The sequence below is a fragment of the Canis lupus genome, chromosome 15 (assembly GCF_011100685.1).
Source record: "Canis lupus familiaris isolate Mischka breed German Shepherd chromosome 15, alternate assembly UU_Cfam_GSD_1.0, whole genome shotgun sequence".
NCBI lineage: Eukaryota > Metazoa > Chordata > Mammalia > Carnivora > Canidae > Canis > Canis lupus.
In genome coordinates, this window is record NC_049236.1 from 39,780,989 (window position 1) to 39,803,229 (window position 22,241).

The window sequence follows — 22,241 nt, forward strand, 5'->3', positions numbered from 1 at the left end:
TCAGGGGCGTGGAACCGTGTTGTGAGTGGGAAATGGCTCAGGGATCCATGGGACAACAACAGAGGGCCTTATGTGGCCTGGGGGTGGTGGTACTGCAGATTGGACTGAAATAGTGAGGAAGGCTGATTGCACCAAACTGATAATGTGGAACCTTGACGAAAGTTAAGCCAAGGGTCAAGGGATTAGATTTGTGGTTTAGGAAGAGAGTGATGTGGAGAATGGGTCAGAGGAGGAAGAGATGGGGAGACCATTAAAGCAGCTACTGAGGTAGCCCAGGGGAGAGGTAATGGGGTCAGGACGAGACAGTGGCAGAGGGGAAAGCAGAGGTCAGATTTGATACCCTAGATTTGTGTGGGAAAGCTGAGGAAGAGTGAGAAGTAGCCAAGATGATTCTGAGATTTGTACGTTTGACTTTCGGGTTTTTTTTTTTTTTTAAGATTTTATAAAAAAAGTAATCTCTATACTCAATGTGGGGCTCAAACTTGCAACCCTAAGATCAAGAACCAGCCAGGTGCCCTACTTTTGGTCGACTTTTGAGCTGTGCTTGTGTAACAGGCACTGTATTTGATGCCTTATATTCCCAATTTTGTTTAATCTAGTGTCCAACAAGGTTGCAGTATTAGCCCCATTTTGGGGGATGAGGCATTGAAGGGGTGTAGCGACATGTCTAGGGTCACATACTTAGTGATTGGTTATGGAATCTGAGCCCAGGCTTGTCTGACTCTAAAGTCTAAAGTCTGACTATAAATATTCTCTAAAAGGGAATATAGTTTCACTTTCCTCCAGTAGCCAGACCATTCACAAGGTTCTAAACATGGGTGGGTAGGTTAATTTAAAGAAGAGAGAGCATGGTGGGGGTGATGTGGTGGTGGTGGTGGTCTTTGTTTAGAAGTAAAACATAGGGGAACAGAGGTGTGATGTGAGTATGTGGTCTTTGAGGTAACTACAGGGCGGGTGGGCGGTGTCTGGAATCAGCAGTCTCCAGAACAAGGCATCATTGCCTTCCACCTCCCAGGGCACTTCATATACCTGGAAATGGCACTTATACCATCTTTGTGTCTGCTCTTGACTGAAGTTGTGTGTGTGTGTGTCTGTATGTGTGCCTGTGTGTGTGTTTTGTGAGAAGGAACATCTTCATAATTTCCACATCCCTTTTTTTATTGTACCAGATTCACTTATTTGGAATGAAAGGAACAGAAAGTACTTTTGTCCTGCTCTACTTCTGTGCGAATATCTCATGGTTTTATGAAGAGGCCCGAGAGCTTGGCAAACTTCTGAAAGGGAGGGATTTTTGCCTTATGCTTTAAAAGAAGTGAAGTGCTGCTTTTTGTTTCAGATATTCACTGCAGTTTTCTGGTCATTCCTGGCAACGTATATTAGAGTGTTGTCATTCTATTTTTCCGTGAGAGGCCATAACTTATAGAATCAAAGGGGGATCTTTGACAGTACATGAGAGAGTTTTAGTGTTTAGAAATGGCAGGGGCAACTACCCATGGAGCAACTAATAATAAAGATTCCCTGTCCCAGGGGCATCTTTGGAACATGCTGGAGCCATTCAGTATTCAGAGTGCACCTGTACACTGGAAGGCTCACGGAACCCCTAGCTGGTATTAGCATAGTCATGTGGTCATGAAACCCCCCTGGTAATGTTGTGAGCAATGTGCCAGCAAGTATATACTAGAAACTTAGGTCTGTGGAAATATGAAAAGATTCTCATTTGATAAATTCATGAACTGAGCCGAATGACATGAAAACAACATTTTTCCCCCTTGCTGTTTCCATTTGCAGGTTTTGGCATGGAGGCAACCTTACTCCTGGTGGTTGGCTTTTCCCATACCAAAGGGGTGGCCATCTCCTTTCTGGTGCTTGCTGTAGGATTTAGCGGCTTTGCTATTTCAGGTGATGTGTCCTTTGGTTTTCCATTTTTTCTACAGATTCAGCAAGTCTTGGGAGGAAGGAAGGAGAAGGGAATATTGTTTCACTTTCCCTTAGTAGCCAGACCATTCACAAGGAGCAGGTTACTGGCTAGACGGTTTCATAATGTGGGGCTGACTTTTTAAGATCGCTGAGGACCAGGCCTGGGAGCCCAGTCGAGCTGGGATTGTCCCTACTTCCCTGCTTGGAGAAAGACACAAAATGCAGATACCCCCCTGAGCCACAGGCAGAGGCATAAGCATGTGTCCCAGGTGAAGGGGCATGTTCATGCCTCTGGACCAGGTCACCTTACCTCACAGAGGCTCTTGTGACATTTTCAGTCCTCACTTTGAACTAGAGAATGGCTAACATCAGCCCAAAAGTCAGGTGGTAGAGTCATTTGACATAGTGTCCTAAAATTCAAAGTTTTTTGTTTTAAGTGGAAAGCTTCTTTAGATTTTGTCTTCGCCACAGCTTTCCTTTTCTAGAGAAGAAAGTGCAGGTCTGGCTGACTATAAACCTCTGCTCTTTCTTCTATTCTAGGCTGCCTGAGAGATCAGGGTAAGAATATCCCAGGGCAGAAAGATATGGAACCTCTGATAGTTTTTTAAACCATCCCCAAAATAAAGCCTTGGTCTTTTAGAAATAAATAGAGCTGCTCAACAGTGAAATTAAGGGGGGAAAAGTCTGTTTTAAAAGAAACATGCAGCTAAGAACTTGGGCTTGGAGGGGCATAAACCTGATTTTGAGGCCTCTCTCTACTCGTTGCTCTGCATAAACGAAAAAAATGCTAAGTTATTGAAAATCCCAAGCCCTGGTTTCCTCATGGGATTGTTGGGAGATCTCCAGGAACTGGAGGTAGTTCTGCACCCGGGTGCATTTCCTAGGATAAGTCAGGGCTGTTTGCACTAGGAGGGATGTTACAGCGGGGAAAAAAAATCAGATGGTGTCCTCATAAAGTTTACATTCTAGTAGAAATAAAGCATTTGAAAACCTTTACCCAGGGCGAGAAGCACAACCAGACTAATAAGTATTCACTCTTGTGAATTGGATTGTTCAGTTATTACCCACTTTCACCTTGGGCTTCTCAAACTTTGACGCACATACAAACCACCCTGCAATCTTGCAAGATGCAGATTCTGATTCAGCAGGTTCCAAGCGGGGCCTGAGATTCAGCATCTCTCATGAGCTCCCCAGCGCGGCTGCAGTGGCTGCTACCGGGGTCTACACTCTGAGCAGCAAAAATTCTAAAGCAATTCAGCTGATTTCCAGCAGATGTTGAGGAACATCTTCCCCCCGTAGCACTGTGCTGCAAAAGGGATTCATATCCTGTCTCCAGAGATAATGAAATATTTAGGTTCATGTCGTTCCTGGATTACCAATTATGCCACGGGCAGGAGAGAAACGCAATATACCAAAAACAGCACCTGCCTTTATTTATTTATTTATTTACTTTTTTTTTTTTCTTTAAAGCACTTCCTCAGTGCTGGCGACTTTTTGACATGATCTTGTTTAATGCTCCTGACAACACAATGAGAGGGATATTGCTATATCCATTTTACCAGTGAGGACACCAGGGCTCAGAGAGGTGACTCAACTTGCTTATGTAACTTGAGTGGCTAGGATTGGAAAAAAGTTTTGCCTGACCAGTAGTTGCACTGTGGAGGAACAATAGACTTGGGGGTGATAATTCCTCAGGATCTGCTATCTGCCACCATAGACATGCCGGGGAAGACTGGGATCATTTGGGAAATGACTGTTAACAAGAGAGCTGAGACAGGTCGGTTAGGAAGATAGAGGGATGGATGACACTTGCTCTGAGAAATGTCCTGTAGAGAGAAGACAGACTTTCCTAGCTTGTGAGCTTTTGATTGTTTTGTATCCGCCACAAAAAACAAAAACAAAAACAAAAAACTATCAGTATCTTGGTTTCTCAAAGATTTTTTTCTCCTAAACACCAGGATTGCACAGCTAGAAATCTAAATCTTTTCTCACATTATCTTTAGCTGAACGCAGATGCCTAGGCTTTGTATCAGAATATAATACTCAACAATCATATTAATTGCTTCTTATCTCTGGGTTCTTTTCTAATAAAGTGTTTATCGCTTTCAAATCAACAGTAAGATTAATTAATCTTGCAGCTGTTTTATATTCTGATTGTCTGACACTTTGATCTGAAAGAGAAGGTACATTTATTATAGAAAAGGTTTTCTCAAAATTCTCTCTGAATCAGAGGTAGGGAAAAACAACCAATGTGCCAGATTAGGGGAAAAATTTTTTTTTTTTAAATCCTATTTTCAGGTTCTTTGCTCAGAATAGAGAATGAAAAAGCAAGGCTAAGGGAAACAAAAACATGAATAAACAAAGCCTACAATCCCCTGCTGTAATTTCAATGGCTCGAATGCGTAATTAAACAATTATTTATCAAGTGCGTACCATGTACCAGACCCTTTGCCAATTCAGGGAAGATAGTGGTAAACAAGACCGATGGATAACCACCCATAAGGACCATTCGTATTGGTTTTCACCTCTGTGTACCATGGACTTAACATCCATTATTTAACTTAATTCTTACAACAACTTTATAAGACTGATTATGCCAGCTGGTAGATGAAGAAGCAGAGGTTCTGAAGACTTCAATCCTTTGTCCACATTTGCATCTCAATCAAGCTGCCAGAGACAAGTCCATCTGACTCTAGAAAGTTCACCCAGCAAGAGCAACACTAGTAGAGTTGGGTCCCAGTGCGTGTGGCCTCCTCCTTCAGAGCCTAGCACCTAGCACCTTCCCCTGCCTTCACTGCTCTTCCTTCATTCCATTCATTTTTCTCTCTTGATAAACAGTTATCATTTTGGAGAAGATACTCAGAGAGGGAGACGCTGAGCCAGTGGCAGCCTCAGGCAGTGTCCTGGTGGTGGTAGTGGCACTGGTTGGCATCCCTCTTCCCCCAGGCTCGACTCACAACTTTATGACTTTTTTTTTAAAGATTTATTTATTTGTTTATTCAGAAAGAGAGAGAGAGAGAGAGAGAGAGAGAGAGAGAGAGGCAGAGACACAGGCAGAGGGAGAAGTAGGCTCCATGCAGGAAGCCTGTCGTGGGACTCGATCCGGGACTCCAGCATCATACCCCGGGCTGCAGGCGGCGCTAAACCACTGTGCCACCGGGGCTGCCCTGTTTATGACTTAAGTAGTCATCTTGCCCCCATGTTAGAGGAGAGAACAAAGGCCTAAAAATTACTTAAGTGTTGGAAGTGAGATCCAAGACCAGCTTTACAGACTCCAAATCAAGTATGGATGTGGAAGTCTTGTGGAGGTCACGGGAGTTCTGCCAATGTTTTTGCAAATATTTGTTATCAGAAAAGTATCTTTCCCATTGGGCCATGTGGCCACCAAGATAAGCTTACCTCTGGTGGCCTTTTGGAAGTGAGCTGAGGACCGGGATGGGGAGAGTATTATGAGGCCAGATTTGGTTCTAATCGCACTGTAAACAATCGGTGCAGTTGTTTACTCTGAGTAAATGTGATCCTGTCAATTTTTTTTCAGTATTGCCCAAAACACTGTTATTTTGGAGTTCTACCTAGGAGCATAGGTGTCATAAATCCCCCATGGAGGGTTCATGGGAGCCATTGCTGATCAATCACAGCACGTTTTTCTGCTATGCACAAAGCCTGACGATTCTCAATGTAGCCACCTTGGGAGAGGTATATAACTATACCATTAGTTATACGGTAGAGGAGACCAAATAGATTGATGAGAGTTGGGAAAAGCTGTGTAGTGCCCAAAATGTTCTGGACTCTGATTTTGAGGTTTTGGCTTCACCGTAGGTTTTAACGTCAACCACCTGGACATTGCTCCCCGTTATGCCAGCATTCTCATGGGGATCTCAAATGGAGTGGGAACCCTTTCTGGAATGGTCTGTCCCCTTATTGTTGGTGCAATGACGAAGCACAAGGTAATGGTCTCCTTTGGGGCTATGGGTTGCAGTATCAGAGACTGAAGTACTATGCAAACTTGAGAGCTCAAGGCTCTGCCCCAGCCTATAAATCCTGTAAATGTGTATGTCCTTGACTTTGGCTGAGTCATTTGAACTTCTTTTTTCTCTCTTCTTCTTCTTCTTCTTCTTCTTCTTCTTCTTTTTCTTCTTCTTCTTCTTCTTCTTCTTCTTCTTCTTCTTCTTCTTCTTCTTCTTCTTCTTTTTTTCACTATTGTTTATTGATAGTAATAGGGCTGATTGATGTTTGGTTCCACATTTCCTCAACTGAGAAGTAAAAGCAGTGTGTATGGGGGAGGAGGTGAAATGAACATCATCGGGACGGTTTAGAGGCACGAGGAAGAAACTGTTGTGATCAACTCAGGATAAATAATTTACCCAAGATTGTTTTATAATTCTAAGTAATTAAACTTTATAGCCCATTTCCACCTATTACTTAGCATGTTCTAGTTAGAGATATTAGTACTGTTATACTTCCTTATTGTGAAGAAAATGAACAAGACATTAATGGCCTTACTGGAGAACTTACAAAGGCAGGGCTCTCAGTCATTATGGAGCCTTGTGCATTTAGACAAGGGTGGGTAGTAGAGGAGGATCCCAGATCTAGCCGGAGTTCAACCACAGGCCACATGGTTTCTTAGTCTCTGTCACTAAAAAGATTTCAGGATGCTGCTTTCCACAAATAAGAATTTTTTGATTCTATGGAGTTTTTACCCAATTTTTTCTTAGTTGGATTGCCTATTACTAATATGATTCCAGAAATTCTGCCAGCTTCTTGGAACAAATATATAAGTTAATTTTTCTTTTTTTTTTAATAGAAAAGGAAGATGGGTTTTGGGGATTTTATAGGCAGAGGATCCAGGTTTTCCCTCTCTGTTCATGAGATGATGGTATGGGTAACATGACCACTAAATTTCAGATATTAATTTCACCCAACTTTAAACCCAAATTTCCATCATTTTTTGATTTACTGTATTTTACACAGAAAATTAGATTATAAATAAGCTACTGACAGTCAAGAGTGAGCATTTTCACAATTGAAATATTGTTATGTATCCAATGGTAAACAAGAAGGAGACCTCTGATATTTAAAATGGTGGGTTCCTAAAGCAAATTTAATGTAACCTACCATATGAACGGAAATCCCATTTGTATATTTAAAAGACCTGTGAATGGTGCTGCATATATTTTTACATATTGTTTATTTTAAAAAGTATTTTTCTAAATTAAAAAAATGCACATTCATTGTAGTTTTAACTTTATTTTTTAAACACTCTAATTCTGCTTGGCTCCTGGGCATGCTTCTGACACATGCCTTCCCTAGAAGTATAGCATTGCCTTTGGGTGTAGGCAGGAGATTTTGTCCCAGTGGAAGCCTCTAGAACAAACTGTTAATCCCTATTTTTGGTTAAAACCCATTAGCTGGTACTCTATTTCCTTGTTTAGACCCGGGAGGAATGGCAGAATGTGTTCCTTATAGCCGCCCTGGTGCACTACAGTGGTGTGATCTTCTATGGAGTCTTCGCTTCCGGGGAGAAACAGGAGTGGGCTGACCCTGAGAATCTCTCTGAGGAGAAGTGTGGAATTATTGACCAGGATGAATTAGCGGAGGAGACAGAACTCAACCACGAGAGTTTTGCGAGCCCCAATAAGAAGATGTCTTATGGTGCCACCACCCAGAATTGTGAAGTCCAGAAGAAATGGAGAGGACAGAGGGGAGTGACTCTCGATGAGGAAGAGCTGACATCCCACCAGAATGAAGAGGGAAGCTTTTCAGACACAGCCTAATGTCTGAGGGGCACTTTCATCTCTCCTTACCTTAGAACCAGAAAGTATCCATACCTATTGCCTTCCCTGTAGCCCAGCTTGCCAGAGGGTCAAATATGTGAACACTGGAGGTAGGAGGGGGGAGAAGAGGAGATCTAATCAGCAACAGAGAAAGAAAGGAAAAATATTATCTTGCAATGACACTTAACGGGCATAGAGCTTGCTCTCAGTTGAAAAAATGGGGATAAATATATAATTTTTTTGGATTGGCAGTTGACTCTTCTCAAAGAATTCTTTAAGAATTGAACTTATTCAGAAAAGAATGACTAGAAGAATAAGGGAGATAATACCATGCTGTTCAAAGAAAAATTGAAGGAACTGTCCGTATTTGGCCTGGAGCAGAGAAAACATTAGCTCTCACTGCATTTCTGAGGGCATCCATGCAGAAGAGCATTTCCTATTCCCAGGAAAGGCTACTGCTCAGGGAGGCCCTGCATTGTGCCAGGTGCTTTAGAAGCATTCTTACTTAATTTCCACACCACTGTGACATACGTTTCTTGTCGTCATTTTACAATTAAGGAAGCTAAAGCAACAAGATACTGAATTGCCCAAGGGCCAGGGCTGAGATTGGAGGGGTACAGAATAGGTGGCAGTTTCAGGGAAGAACTTTCCACCTCAATGTAGAGAAGACTTTTTTTTTTTTTTTTTTTTTTTTTTTAAATAATGAAAACTGACACTGGAGAGGGTTGTCTTGGGGATAATATCTTATTTTGGAAAGCATGGAGGATGGGAAACATTTGGGTTGATGTGAAAGCATCGCCATTTTACGAGGGGCTGGATTAAAAGATCCTGGGTTTGGAGAGAGGTTAAAATGTAAAATGTTAAAACAAAACAAAACAAAACAAACAAAAAACAAGAAAGGAGAAAGAAAAGAAAAAGGAAAAAAGGTAAGTAAGATAGATAAATTTTCAGGCATCTGATGTCTAGAATGGCTGAGAAGAAAGCAAGGGCTTGACTAAATTTTGACCCTTCATGATATCAAGAATGTAGTTAAATAAATAATGTCCCAGATTACTTATAGATCTTTAGGACATTTAGTAATTTAAGAAGTTGATTCATGTGTTTTATTAGGTGAAATTCTCTTGGAAGAGTCTTCTGGTTTAAAAAATGTATATCTTTAGCCATTTCTGCTGGTGATATTTAGAAGTTTGATCAAACCATGCACAACTATGATTGAAGTGTTCCTAATGGCTTTATTTGGAATGTTACTGGGGAAAAACCACAATAGTAATTATCCAGGGAAATGAAATGAAAGCATGTATGAAAGCACCTGTGGCAACTAGACCCATAGCTAATGTTGAAAAATTCATCTTTGGTCATATAAGGCAATACCATGGATACTCTCTGGATATATTTTAAAATCTAATGGTATTTCAAAATTTAAAGCTGGCATGTAAAGGATTGTTTGAAAATAAAGTTATTTCCCTGTTCATTGGTTTTGAAAATTTTATTTCTACTTTCAGAAGAAAAATATAATGTCAAAGAAAAATTATAGATTTGCTTGTAACTTATTATCATAGAGTGTTTTTTTTTTTTTTTTGTAAGTTCTCCCATATACATGTCTGGTCCCTAATTGTACCAGCAGAGTTGCAGTGTATTTTTAAAAAAAGAACAATTCTGAAAGAAAGAAAGAATTGCCTGACTCTCTAGTAAATAATATTCTATATGTCATTGGTATATAATTTTTTATCATATATCTTTAAATCTCTTTAATGAGTGAATGTATGTATTCCCATAGAACAGTTCCTGGCATGTAGAAAGTGCTCAACAAACATGAACCATCATCATCATTATCATCTTGCAGCCTTTCAACTTTTCATTTGAAAAGAAATCAAGCTATATACTTTTCATCCATTAGCCATAGACTTTATTGTGAAAATCGTGCTGTTTTCTAAGTAAAAAAAAAAAAAATTAGAGAGAGAAAGAGAAATTTATGGTAGCCAGTGTTTTATTTTTTCTTCTGTTAATAAAGTCAAGTAACTATTAAAAGAACTCATGATAATCCTTAAGGTAATATTGTAGATTGCAATACAAAGTTGTATTTACTCCACCATTTAAACTCAATGTCCTATGTAGAAATCCCACATTTTGAGAAATCAAAGCATTTAGGGTGCCTGTAACTTGTCTTTCTAATATTAAAGAAAGAAAAAAAAATAGAGCCCTGGATCATGGTGTTAACAATGAAAACATGTTTTGTTGTGATGGGTTTTGCAAAGGTTGCATGGCACAGATAATTACATTTGAATACCAGGCAAGATGGAATGTTCAAGTCTGTGGATGTTTTGCTGCAAATCTCCATTTGTAGGTCCACCCTTGGAGGTAAGTCATAGATTCAGCAGAAGGGAAGGGAAGGCCTAAGAGTGTTGGATTCTTGAGATAAGAAATGTCTGACTGGACCTTTTGAAAGAATGTAAGTGTTGGAGACTCCTAAACACGACCAAAAAAAATTATGCCAGAAATCATGGCACATTCGTCATCCCTGCATGGATGTTAAGTTCAACAGGTAAAAACTGGAATGTACTGTTTCTTTTTCAGCCTCCTCCTGCCCTCCAATGCACCTGTTCTTCCTTCTCTGTTTCTTAGCTCTGCTAAACCCAGCGCTCTGCTGCTGGAGCGGGAAATCTCGGAGTCGTGTTTGACTTTTTAAAAAAGTAATCCTTTCTTTCTCTCTTCCCTGCCAAATCTATTTAATTTTATTCTCGATCTGTGGATCAATGTCTTACATTGGTTTTGGAAAAATTTCAGCTGTTATCTCTTCTGATACTGCTTTTGCTCCACTTTTGTGCAATTTCAGAGTCCACTTAAATCGATGCCAGACACTGTGTGGAACAGTCTCTGCTATATCTCTTCTACAGTGTTTATATTTTCCAGCCTTTTCCCTCTTTCTGCAATTCTGGAATTCTTCTTCTGATTTATTTTTAAGTTCTTTATTTCTTTCTTCAGCAAGGTCTAATCTGGTAAAAAAGAGAATCCATCCACTGTGTTGTTAATTTCAGTCATTGTATTTTCAGTTTGAGGACTTTTATTGATTCTTTTAAAATTCTGCTATCTCTTGTAAGAAATAGTTTTAGTTCCCTACTGAAATCTTCAATCCTGTATTTTATTTCCTGGAACACAGTAAGCTAATTATTTCAGAATCCGATCAGTGCCAATATCTGGAGACCATGTAATTCTGTTTCTATTTTCTGTGGGTTTTGCTGATTCTTGTTTACATTATCATATCTCGGTCTGTACTTGGTTTTCTCTGTATCCAAAATTGTATTTGAAAAATTGTTTGTAGAGGGATATCTGGGTGGCTCGGTTGGTTAGGGGGCTGACTCTTGGTTTCAGCTCAGGTCATGATCTCAGGGTCATGATGTCTCCCTCTGCCTGGTGGGCTCTGCACTCAGGGGGGAGTCTGGTTGAGATTCTCTCTCTCCCTCTCCCTCTGCCCTTCCCCCTGCTCATGCTCATGCTCTCTCTCTAAAATAAATAAATTAATCAATAAATAAATCTTAAAAAAAAGAAAAATTGTAGAAATGATTTTAGGTTTAAAATAATGCTCTCTCTCTCTCTCCAGAAAGGGTTTCTGTTTGCTTTTTCCAAGTGCCTACTTTCCAGTTGCAAACTCTGAGATCTTCCGTGCCACCCAGATGACTCAAAGCTGGGCTACAGGAAGCAGGAAGGCTTTTTTTTTTTTTTTTTTTTTTTTTTTTAGAATTTATTTACTTATTCATGAGAGACGGAGAGAGAGAGAAGGAGAGAGAGAGGCAGAGACACAGAAGAGAAGCAGGCTCCATGCAGGGAGCCTGACTTGGGACTCGATCCCGGGTCTCCAGGATCACGCCCTGGGCTGAAGGCAGCACTAAACTGCTGAGCCGCCCAGGCTGCCCAGGAAGTCTGTTTTGCTTTCAATTCAACTTTATTCCTGGAGTCCAGCACTTCAGGGTCCCAACCCCCACTACTGTGCTTTACCAGCATCCAACTTTTGTTTTCCACCCAGCCATCAAACTGCTCAGCTATCAAACACTGCTTTGTTATAATTAACAAATGCTCCCAGGAGAAAAGTAGCCTCAAATGTCAGGCTCATGTCTCTGGATTTTTATGTTCACCCAGATGGCCAGATGGTAGCCAGGTAACTTTTCACTTCCAATGCTGTTGAGTAGACATAAAAAAATTTTTTTTATTGTTGTTCAGCTTTTCTAGTGTGAAGGTTCACCCGAATTATGTAGCCTGCCATTAATGGACAATGAAGTCCCTTTTAATTTTATCTTCACAAGTTCCCGTGAACGGATTTATATCCCTAGAGATAATGTGATAATAAACCTCAAATCTCAGTAGCTCAATACAACAAATGTTGATCTTTCTCTTATGTTACTGATCAAGTGTGGGTTTGGTTAGGTGGCCTGGAAGCTTGTTTCAGATGTCACCCAGTTATCTAGGATTTCTTTTTTTCTCTACTCACCATCTTGTAGTTCATTATTCAGAACATATGACCACTGATGTCACCATGCAAAGGGGAAGGAGGCACACTGGCCTTTCACTGCCTCACTTGGAAATGACGCTGTCATTTCTGCTTCTAGTCTACCAACCTACACTAGCCATATAATCCCAACCTGACTTCATAGGTGCCCAAGGAATGAAGGGGATGGATCCCTAGAATGAACACTAATTACATTTGCTACTCGGCTAGAGTCTAGATTCAGGGTCTCTTGAACTCTCACGTGGCATGTTGAATGAGTCCCCTAACCCCAAGTTGCCATAAGTGATGTGACTCTGCAATGTGGCATTCTGGAAGATCTGAACTAGGTTATAGGGAGCAAATTATGTCTGGGAGGGAGCTTTGAGCCCCCTCCAAGGAGAGACCACAAAAATATCCATTCATTAGAGTAGAATAGATTCTGGCCTGATTCAAACTTGAGTTAATAACCACATGAACCTCTTTCAAGGACCAGGAGAATTGAGCTTTTCTTAAGATTTCATGTATTACTATGTCCCAGACCTTATGAGAAGGTCTTTCCATACACGATTGTTTCATTTTTATGGCGACCCCATAAAGAAGGTTCAACTATTTATTCCCAAGCATTTATTAATAAATAAATGGTGTTTCTGAGCAGAAATTAAATGCAAGACTCTAGTGGCCATATATAATATATAATCTTAATTCTTAATTTTTAATCCGTTCTCCCCTGCTGCTTCTGGCTGTAGTAATTCTAGACAATGGTGATTCTCAAAGTCAGGAGAGTGTCCCAGTTATTGCAGCGAGGCATGAGCCAGCTGATGGAACGAGCCCTGGTAGATTAGTCTAGACCCATCCACAGGGATAGGTGAAACAGCAGATGAACAGGTGAGATTCCTCTTCTCACCAACTGCCAGACTAAAGGGAGATTAAGAACCAGAGGCCCTGGGCAGCCTGGGTGGCTCAGCGGTTTAGCACTGCCTTCAGTGTGATCCTGGAGACCTGGGATAGAGTCCCACGTCGGGCTCCCCGCATGGAGCCTGCTTCTCCCTCTGCCTGTGTCTTTGCCTCTCTCTCTCTCATGAATAAATAAAATCTTAAAAAAAAAAAAAAAAAAGAACCAGAGGCCCTTATCTTTCCCCTATTTCTCTGGCTACACAGAGTAACATGGAAAGGCTGAACCCATGCTGACTGGGCATATGTATCTTGGGGAGTGGGATGGGAGCAGGTTCCAGAAGACTGAATTTCTCCCAGGTACCCCAGGGATGGAAACAGAAACACAAAAGGAAGGAGGTGAAAATTGCATTTAGGAAGTTGAATGGGGTCATGTCTGTCTTTACTGACTTCAGCAGAAATGAGTGAAGAAAGGAGGAAGAAGCTGTTTTGAGTTATGGCACCCATGGAAGCTGATGAATTGAAGGCACCAGCTCCAGGTACCTCAGGAGGACAGAAGGAGGAGGGACAGTGACGTCAGAGGAGGGGAGCTGAACACACAAGGATCGGTGGAAAGTGAGAGTTGCCAGGTTTTCAACCCTGTTGGAAGTGCACATCAGGAGTCTGGCCCTGACCAGCTCAACCAAGAAACTGCATCCTCCCACACCTAGTGGGGAACAGGTTTATCTCCTGGACAGGGAATCTCTGGACTCAGGAACACCTGTCATAGCTCAGCATCAGCTCCAAACGGTAGAGGTTTTAGTCTCTTGTGGTCCCCTAAATATCTGAAGTACCTAGAACAGTGCCTGGCTTTAATAGTCACTTGGTTAATATTTATGGAATGGATGAATGAACCTTACTAAACAAACACAGGGAATTTTTTTTAATAGAAATGTTTTCATTTTTTTAAAAAAGATTTTACTCATGAGAGACAGAGAGAGACCCAGGCAGAGGGAGAAGTAGGCTCCATGCAGGGAGCAGGACTTGAGACTCGATCCGGGACTCCAGGATCATTCTCTGGGCCAAAGGCAGGTGCTAAACCGCTGAGCCACCCAGGGATCCTCCAAACGCAGGGAAATTACCAGCTGGCATACTGAATGCTGAAAACTTTCAGCTGCCTTCATGAGCTGGACTTCCAAAACACTGGGGGTCAGGTTTCTATCCCTGGGTAGGAGATTGGTGGGATCCCAGGGGAGGGGGTGGGACCCCATGAAGAGAAAGGCTTACAGCTGTTGACATTTGGGCATTTGTTTCCCCATCAAAACAGCGGCCCAATCACTCCCTGTGGAGGCCACCCACCAAGCCCTGGCGTGGGAATACAAATTCCACCATTCATTCATTCATCCTGTAATTATTTAGCACTGATGATAAGCACCTCAATTATTGAGTACCTACAGTGGTCTAGGCACTAGGGATAGAAGAGAAGTTAACAAAACAAATCTCTGTTCCTATGGAGCTTACACTCTGGGGAGCAGACACGAAAAATAAGCAGGTAGATGAGTAAATTCAGTACCTAGAGTGTCAGAGGGTGATAAATGCTAAGAACAAACATAAAGCAGGGTAAGGGGAATAGGGAGTGTGGGGGTTGGTGTGTTATACTGAGTGTTCAGGGAGAAAGTGAACTTTGAGCAGAGAAAGGAAGGCAGTGAGTGTGTAAGGCAGATGCCTATTTGGGCAAAGAGTTTGAGGACTAGGAAAAAGCAAGTACAAAGGCCCTGGTATGGGAACACCCTTGGCATATTCGAAGAACCCCAGTTCCTTGGAGTTCTGGACATATTTTGAAGGAAGATGGGACGTTTACTGAGAGGCAGAAGACTAGGGAGGATCAGGATTGGTGAGGAAGGGATCAGGAAGTTGGACATGTTTGATTTTGGAATTTCACTCGCCTGTTGCTATCTATGTGGCAGTATCAGGTGGACAGTGGAAATAGCCTGGGATTCAGGGCATAGGTCAGATCTGAAGCCGTGTCCTTGTGAGTCATCAGCATGTCACACAGTGGTAGTTAAAGCCACGACACCAGGTGAAATCATCAAGATTTGAACATGACTGAGCCCTGGGGATGCTCCAACATAGGAAAAGGAACAGGAACCAGCAGAAGACATGAGAAAGTGGGGGATGGAGGGGAGTTGAGGGGTGGCCTGGGGAACCTAGTGGCCAAGGGAAGAAAGCATGGCTCAAAGGGGGACGTAAGGTTAGGACACGATCTATGGTGTCAAGTGAGGGTCAGGAAGATGAGGACTGAGAATGGATGATTGAATTTAGCGACAGGAAAACCGTTCATGACCTTGACAAGAGCAGTTTCGATGTCGTGGTAAGGACAAAGTCCTGGATGGATGGGTTTGATAAAGGGTGGGCTTTTTATTGTCTACCCAGGGATGAGCATAAATCTTAATCTGAAAGGGAAGAAAAAAATGTTCTAAATCTACTAAAATAGAATTCTATTTTTTAAAAAGGAAGAAATATCCAGAGGAGCAGATTGGGCTAGATAAACTCTTGAGTCTGGGACATCAGTTAGGAGTCTGTTATAATAATTTAGGAAAGAGGGCAGAGCCAGGACTGTAGCAATGGAAACAGGGAGGAGAGGGCAGTTACGGAGCACTTAAAAAATGTTTATTTTTCTCCTAAGAAATGTAACACATGCTCCTTATAGAAAAAAAATTCAAAATTTAGAAAAATTAATTGAAAGGAATAAAAATTACCCTAATATTATAGCAGATTTAATTATTCTTGCCATCCAGCATGTGTGTCTCCAGTCTTTCCCCTCCACATATGTATTTTTGAAGAATTTGAGATATTGCAATACGCAGCTTTATGTCTTGCTCTTTGACTTAACCTTACATAATAAATTCCTGTGTCTTTAAATATGCTTTGCAAATATGATTTAAAATAATCACTAACTGGAGGGTATTATGCTGAATGAAATGAGTCAATCGGAGAAGGACAGGCATTATAGGTTCTCATTCACTTGGGGAATATAGGTAATAGTGAAAGGGAATAGAAGGGAAGGGAGAAGAAATGGGTAGCAAATATCAGAAAGGGAGACAGAACATGGGGACTCCTAACTCTGGGAAACAAACTAGGGGTGGTGGAAGGGGAGGAGGGCGGGGGGTGGGGGTGAATGGGTGACGGGCACTGAGGGGGGCACTTGACAGGATGAACACTGGGTGTTATTCTGTATGTTGGCAAATTGAACACCAATAAAAAATAAATTTATTATAAAAAAATAATCACTGAGATACAATTTACATGGCGTAAAATGTACAAATCTTAGATTTGCACATCGACAGATTTTTACTTACGTATACACACACCTGCATACCACCCCTACTGGTAATCACTGTTCTGATTTCTATTATTGTGAATTGATTTTGCCTGTTTTTTGAGCTCTGTATAAATGGAATCTTGAAGAATCAACTCTAGTAATCCTACTTCTTTCCCTAAGTATTGAAGTATGTTACTAAGCTCATCAGTAGTTCCTGTTTTAAAAAAAATGGTGTATAATATTATCTTGTGTGAATATAACAAAACTTATGGATCCATTCTCCTAGTGATGGCCATTCGGATTGTTTCCAATCTTGGGGGGAGGGGAGTACTGTGAATAAAGCTGCTATAAACATTTGTGTCTTTTTGTGAACATGTTTTTATCTCTCCAGAAGTGGGACTGCTGGGTCATAGGGCAGGTGTATAACTTTGCAAGAAGCTGCTAAATACTTTTCCACAGTGGCTGTTTCATTTTACTTTCCCATCATTATGAATATAAATTCCACTGCTCCACATCCTTGCAGATGAGAATATGAGTTTTTTTAAATGGTTGATTGGCATTATTTCATCTTATGTGCCTAGACCAGTTGTTAGACGTTTTATGCAATTTCTGAGTTTTCACTTTTTAAATAATAATTCTTGATTACAAATTGTCAACTTCATCTATAAGAGATATTTTCAAGGGAAAATGAACCTGACTTTCTATTTCTATTTATCACTCAATACAACGAGTTAAGCTTATTGGCAGCAACAGAACGGATGCAAACATGTGGCTGTTTGGAAAGCAATTTCAAGGTGGCTTTGAAATGCATTTCTTTACTAGGTATATTGGAAGAGACTTGCTACCTAAAGACCTGAAAGTACTTCAAACACAGGAATAATTGGGAGCAATAGTGTTTTTCTCTTCTCTCTCTCTTCCCTTCCCTTCTCCACCCCTCCTCTCCCTTCCCCTTTTTGTTTCTCCCATCAAATGACCAAACTATTTATTCACTTTTATTTTTAATTTTTAAAAAACTAAAACAGGGGCACCTGGGTGGCTCAGGGGTTGAGCATCTGCCTTCGGCTCAGGTCATGGGTGTCCTGGGATCCAGTCCCACTATGGTCTCCCTGCATGGAGCCTGCTTTTCCCTCTGCCTATGTCTCTGCCTCTCTGTGTCTCTCATGAATAAATAAATCAAGCAGGGGAACTGAGTGGGAAAAATTAGAGAGGGAGACAAACCATGAGAGACTCCTAACTCTGGGAAACAAACAAAGGGTTGTGGAAGGGGAGGTGGGCGGGGGGATGGGGTGACTGGGTGACGGGCACTGAGGGGGGCACCTGAGGGGATGAGCACTGGGTGTCAGTCACACTGTATGTTGGCAAATGGAATTTAAATAAAAAGTAAAGAAATTAAAAAAAACCCCCCTGAAACTATATAGTGATGAGTTTAGTATCCTGCATTCCAGGGAAGACAAGCCCAGGATGGGTGAGTGGGGTGCCTCCCAAGCGGCGGGCCGCGTTCCCCAGGCGTTGGGGCACGCGGAGTTCGAGCGCTGCGGGGCCCAGCCAAGCAGGGCACGGTGGGCGGAGGCGGGGGATTTTCTTCCAAGGTGAGCAAGTCTCACTTCCTAGGGTCGGGCAAGGGCCCCACGCCGAGCGGCAGGCCTGTGACGGTGTCTCAGGTTTCCCGGCCGACGCTGTGTGTGCGCGAGCAGCCCGGCTGCGGCCCGGCCCGCGTGCGCACGCGGCGCCTCCTGGGAGCTGCCTCACGGGCCTCGCGGGCCTCGCGGGCCTCACGGGCCTCACGGGCCTCACGGGCCTCACCGCCGTCCCGCGCGCGCACGGCCGCCCGCCGGCGCCCGGAGCGGGCCGAGTCACCCCCGTCAGCCCCCCAACCCTTCCGGCCACCTGCGTGGGAACATCTGCAGACTGGCTTGAGGGCTGCTGCCAGGCGACTCCACTTCCTTCCTCGCACGTCCCCGTCCAGGGTGGAGGGCACTGCCCTCAGCCACCCGCAAACGAGGGCGGGCGGCCCAGTGCGTCCGCGAGCGCCCCTTGCTCGCCGCCATCCCCGCGGAGGGCGAGCCCCACGGGGGAAGGGCGAGGCCGCCGCTGGGCCGCGAAGCCGGTGACGCCCCCGCGGCTCTTGCTGGGAGACCTCGAGACTTCCCAGTTTGCGGTGGGACCCCCCACTTCACAGAACACCCCCATAAAATAGGAAGGAGACGGTAAGTTCGCTTCGGCCAGAAGGAGGGTCTCCGCCATTCCCAGCTACCGTCGTGCTCGCCAGCTTGCGCACGAGGAGCTGCAGGTGCGGAGCTGCAGGCGCCCAGGAGTCCGCCACACCCACACCCACACCCACACCCACACCCACACCCACACCCACACCCACACCCACACCCACACCCACACCCACACGGCGGCTCTAGCTCACGGGCCGCTCCTGAAGCCTCACGCTCCGGCTCACCCGCCTGGCCTCGTCTCTTCTTTCTCCTCATCTAGCCTCCTTTGTCTACCCTCTATCATATTTTCCCTAGTTCTTGCCTTCATTTGGATGCCCTTTCCTTCCTTCTTTGTTTCTACACTCCCTTTCTCCTCTCTCTGCTGTCTCGGACTCAGCCGGAGGAGCTTGGCTTGGGGTGGTCAGGTGGGTGAGAACTTCTCTAATTTATTTCTCTCCCATCCTTTCTTTCCTTTTAAAGATTTTATTTATTTATTCATGAGAGAGGCAGAGACACAGGCAGAGGGAGAAGTAGGCTCCCTGCGGGGAGCCTCATGTGGAACTCAATCACAAGACCCTGGGGTCATGACCTGAGCGGAAGGCAGAAGACCCCTGAGCCACCCAGGTGCCCCTCTCTCCCCCCCTTCCCCACTCTTCCTATATAAGCTATGATTATAAGACATCGGGATTAAATAGAGAAACTCATTTTGAAGGACTCTACATAGTTTTCTCTTAAGCCATCTACCACCTGACCGTAATATGTGATCAAACATAATGATGAACACCCCAGGAAGATAATGTTGGCATCCTTGAGAAATTAATGGAAAATACTATGAGGTACTGTGAATAAATAGCCACGAAGCTTGGTTAAATAGTATCACTTAAAGAACCATTTACAAAATAATGCTATTTATATAACAAAAGTGAATCCCATTTCTCTGCAGATCAAATAATTATGCACAGCAAGAGCAAGCACCTTGGCTTTTACTAATTACAGAATTTTTCCACAAAATAGCTTTTTGTATTTTAAGAGTGCTCATTGTTTTAAAGTTGTTTCCAAGATTGTATGTTTAAGATCATCTTTTAATCTTTCACATTTTTAAGTATGATGTAATGCTTCCTTGATTATTTCAGCATAGGATAGAATCAAAACTCCAGTTTAGGGTTCACAGATACTTCGTTTTTAATTTTCTTTAGAAACACATTTCATAATGAATTCTGGTCTAAAATGCTATCCTGATCTGCATCAGGATTTTTCTCATACTATTCTTAGCTGAAATAGGGTAAAGAGTCAAATGACTTTTGCGTCCTTTTTGTCTACTGTTTGTGGTTTCACATGGTTTTATTAATATGCTTGAGGATAAGATTTTATTTTCAAGAGAAGGGTTTAAGGCCACTGTGGTCCCTAAACCTGTAAGCTGCACTCTCTCTACTGAAGGCCATAATATTTTTTATTTTTAAGAAAGATTGAAGAGCATGGTTTATTTTTTAAATTTGTTTTTATTTTTATTTATTTTTAGAGAGAGAGGAAGAAAAGAGTGTATGTGTATGAGCGAGGTGGGGAGGAGCAGAAGGAGAGGGAGAAAATCTTAAGCAGACTTCATGCGGAGCACAGAGCCCATGCAGGGCTTGATGCAGGGCTCCATCCCACATTCCTAAGATCATGACCTGAGTCAAAATAAAAGAATGGGACTCTTAACTGACTGAGCCATGCGGGGGCCCCAAAGACCTTGGTTTTTATGGATGGATTTATCAGTATATTTGGGATAAAATTGGTTTTTAAACCATAAAAAGTTGATTTTACTCCTTATTTAAAACTCCAGAAATTTCTTTAGTGCTTGTCTATCACTGCAGAACAAATCACCACTAAATTTTTATTTAGTGTTTTTGAAACACAAAACTACGTAATGGCCCCAGTTCTGTGGGTCGGCAATTTGGGTTGAGCTTAAGCATGTGGCTCTTCTAGTCTCTGCTGGGGTCACTCGTGTGGCTTCAGCCCTCTTGTGTCTGATGCTGTTTGGATGGTCTAGGGGGCCTCGGTGGCAGTTGGTGCCAGCTGTTTACCGTGGGTGCCCTAGTTCGCCTCCACATGGCCTCTCATTTTCCAGCTGGCTGGTCTGGACTTCTTTACATGGTGGACTCAAGGCGGTGTTCTAAGGAGGAGAGTATGGAAGCTGCAACACCGCTTGAGGTCATGTCTCGGATGTCCCACAATGTCACTTTTGTCACATTGGTTCCAGGGCTAGCCCCCTCAGTTCAAGGAGAGGGAGAATGGACTATACCTCTTGATGAAAGGCGTCTCAAAATCATTTTGCAAGGGAGCGTCCACATAGGATGCAAGAATTATAGTGGTAATCTTTGCACATAATCTACCACAGCTGCTTATCACATTTAAAATAAGAACCAAAATTTTACCATGACCTACAAGTTTCTTCATCTTCTGCCTTCCTTTTCAATCTTATATTTTTCCATGCTTCCCTTTGTTCATTGCCTTCTTTTCTGTCACTCAAACCATCCCACCTTGTTCTTCTCTCTTTTCTGAATTTCTTCTTCATCCTATTTGGGCTCCTCTCATCATTCAGGTCTCAGTCAAATGTCACTGAAAATCATCTTTTCTGTTTAAAACTGCTTTATTGAGGTATGTAAAAAGCTGTATATATTTAATGTGGGAATAGGTATACATCTGTGAAAATAGCACCTCGGTAGGAGCAAAGACACGTCCATCATCTCCAAAAATTTCCTCACACCCCTTATTGTTATTAATATTAGTGCATGGAACACTTAACATAAGACATACTTAAAACATAAATTTTAAGTATACAATATAGTAATGTTAGCTGTAGGCACTGTGCTGTAATCTTCAGAACTTATTCATGCTACATAACTAAAACTTTGTACCCTTTGATCATCACCTGCTAGTGTTCCCTGCCCTCACCCCCAGCCCCAGTAACCACCATCCTACTCTTTGCTTCTGTGAGTCTGATTATTTTAGACTTCACTTGTGAGAATTCTCATATATTTAAAGTTACTCTGTCTAAATTTGCCCCTTCCACTTTCGTAGCTACTTTTTTAAATTATATTACCTGTATACTTCTGTCTGTTTTTAAAATGACTCTTTGAAATTGCCTTACTTAAAATATGCTTGTTTTGCTCCTCCAGTGTGAGTTCTATGGGAGTTAAAGCTTTGTCTGTCTTTCTTATTCCTACATGTACCAGGATAAAAACATGCCTGGTGTAATGGTTTTCAACCCTGACCACACTTGAAATCCATCCAGAGGGTGTGGATTAATGCCCAGACTACACTCCAGGTAACTAGTAAGGCCAGCAGATCCCAAAAAACAGCCAAAGTAAAGAACCACTGGCCTAGCCTTCACAGAGGAGCAGGACCCCAGGGTTGGGTCTTAAAAAGAAGGCAAGATTTGGAGCAGGGGAGGAAGAAGTCCTCCGTATTAGAGCAGACACAGGAGGAGCAAGGGAGAAAGGAAATGGATATTGCAGTGTGAATAATGCCAGGCTGGCAAACTTGATTCAATAAGCATTTGATACATCGACCATTCTTCTGAATTTTCCAAGCTAGATCTGATTTGAAGTATTTCAAATACAATATTGTATTCCATTTTCCATGTAAAGCAGCAAAACATCTTTTAACATTTTAGCATCCAAACTCCATTTCTGAGG

At 42.5% G+C, this 22,241-nt stretch overlaps 2 protein-coding genes across 9 annotated transcripts in view; both read left to right on the plus strand.

Moving 5' to 3' along the window:
• The window catches only part of SLC17A8 (solute carrier family 17 member 8), a 56,174-nt gene extending 47,012 nt beyond the window's left edge, over positions 1-9,162 (plus strand). For all 3 annotated transcript variants that reach the window (XM_038558786.1, XM_038558784.1, XM_038558785.1), the window contains 3 exons: positions 1,789-1,899; positions 5,737-5,864; positions 7,350-9,162. In XM_038558786.1, the coding sequence (XP_038414714.1) occupies positions 1,789-1,899; positions 5,737-5,864; positions 7,350-7,691 (581 nt within the window). In that variant the 3' untranslated portion in view covers positions 7,692-9,162. The remainder of the gene's footprint in view (positions 1-1,788; positions 1,900-5,736; positions 5,865-7,349) is intronic.
• Positions 9,163-18,194: 9,032 nt separating this feature from the next.
• NR1H4 (nuclear receptor subfamily 1 group H member 4) overlaps positions 18,195-22,241 on the plus strand; it is a 110,987-nt gene continuing 106,940 nt past the window's right edge. For 5 of the 6 annotated variants that reach the window (XM_038558797.1, XM_038558793.1, XM_038558795.1 and 2 more), the window contains exon 1: positions 18,196-18,570. The gene's annotated coding sequence lies outside the window, so the exon portion shown is untranslated. Of the gene's footprint in view, positions 18,571-22,241 lie in introns of all 6 variants that reach the window. The other variant, XM_038558798.1, reaches the window with a different exon arrangement.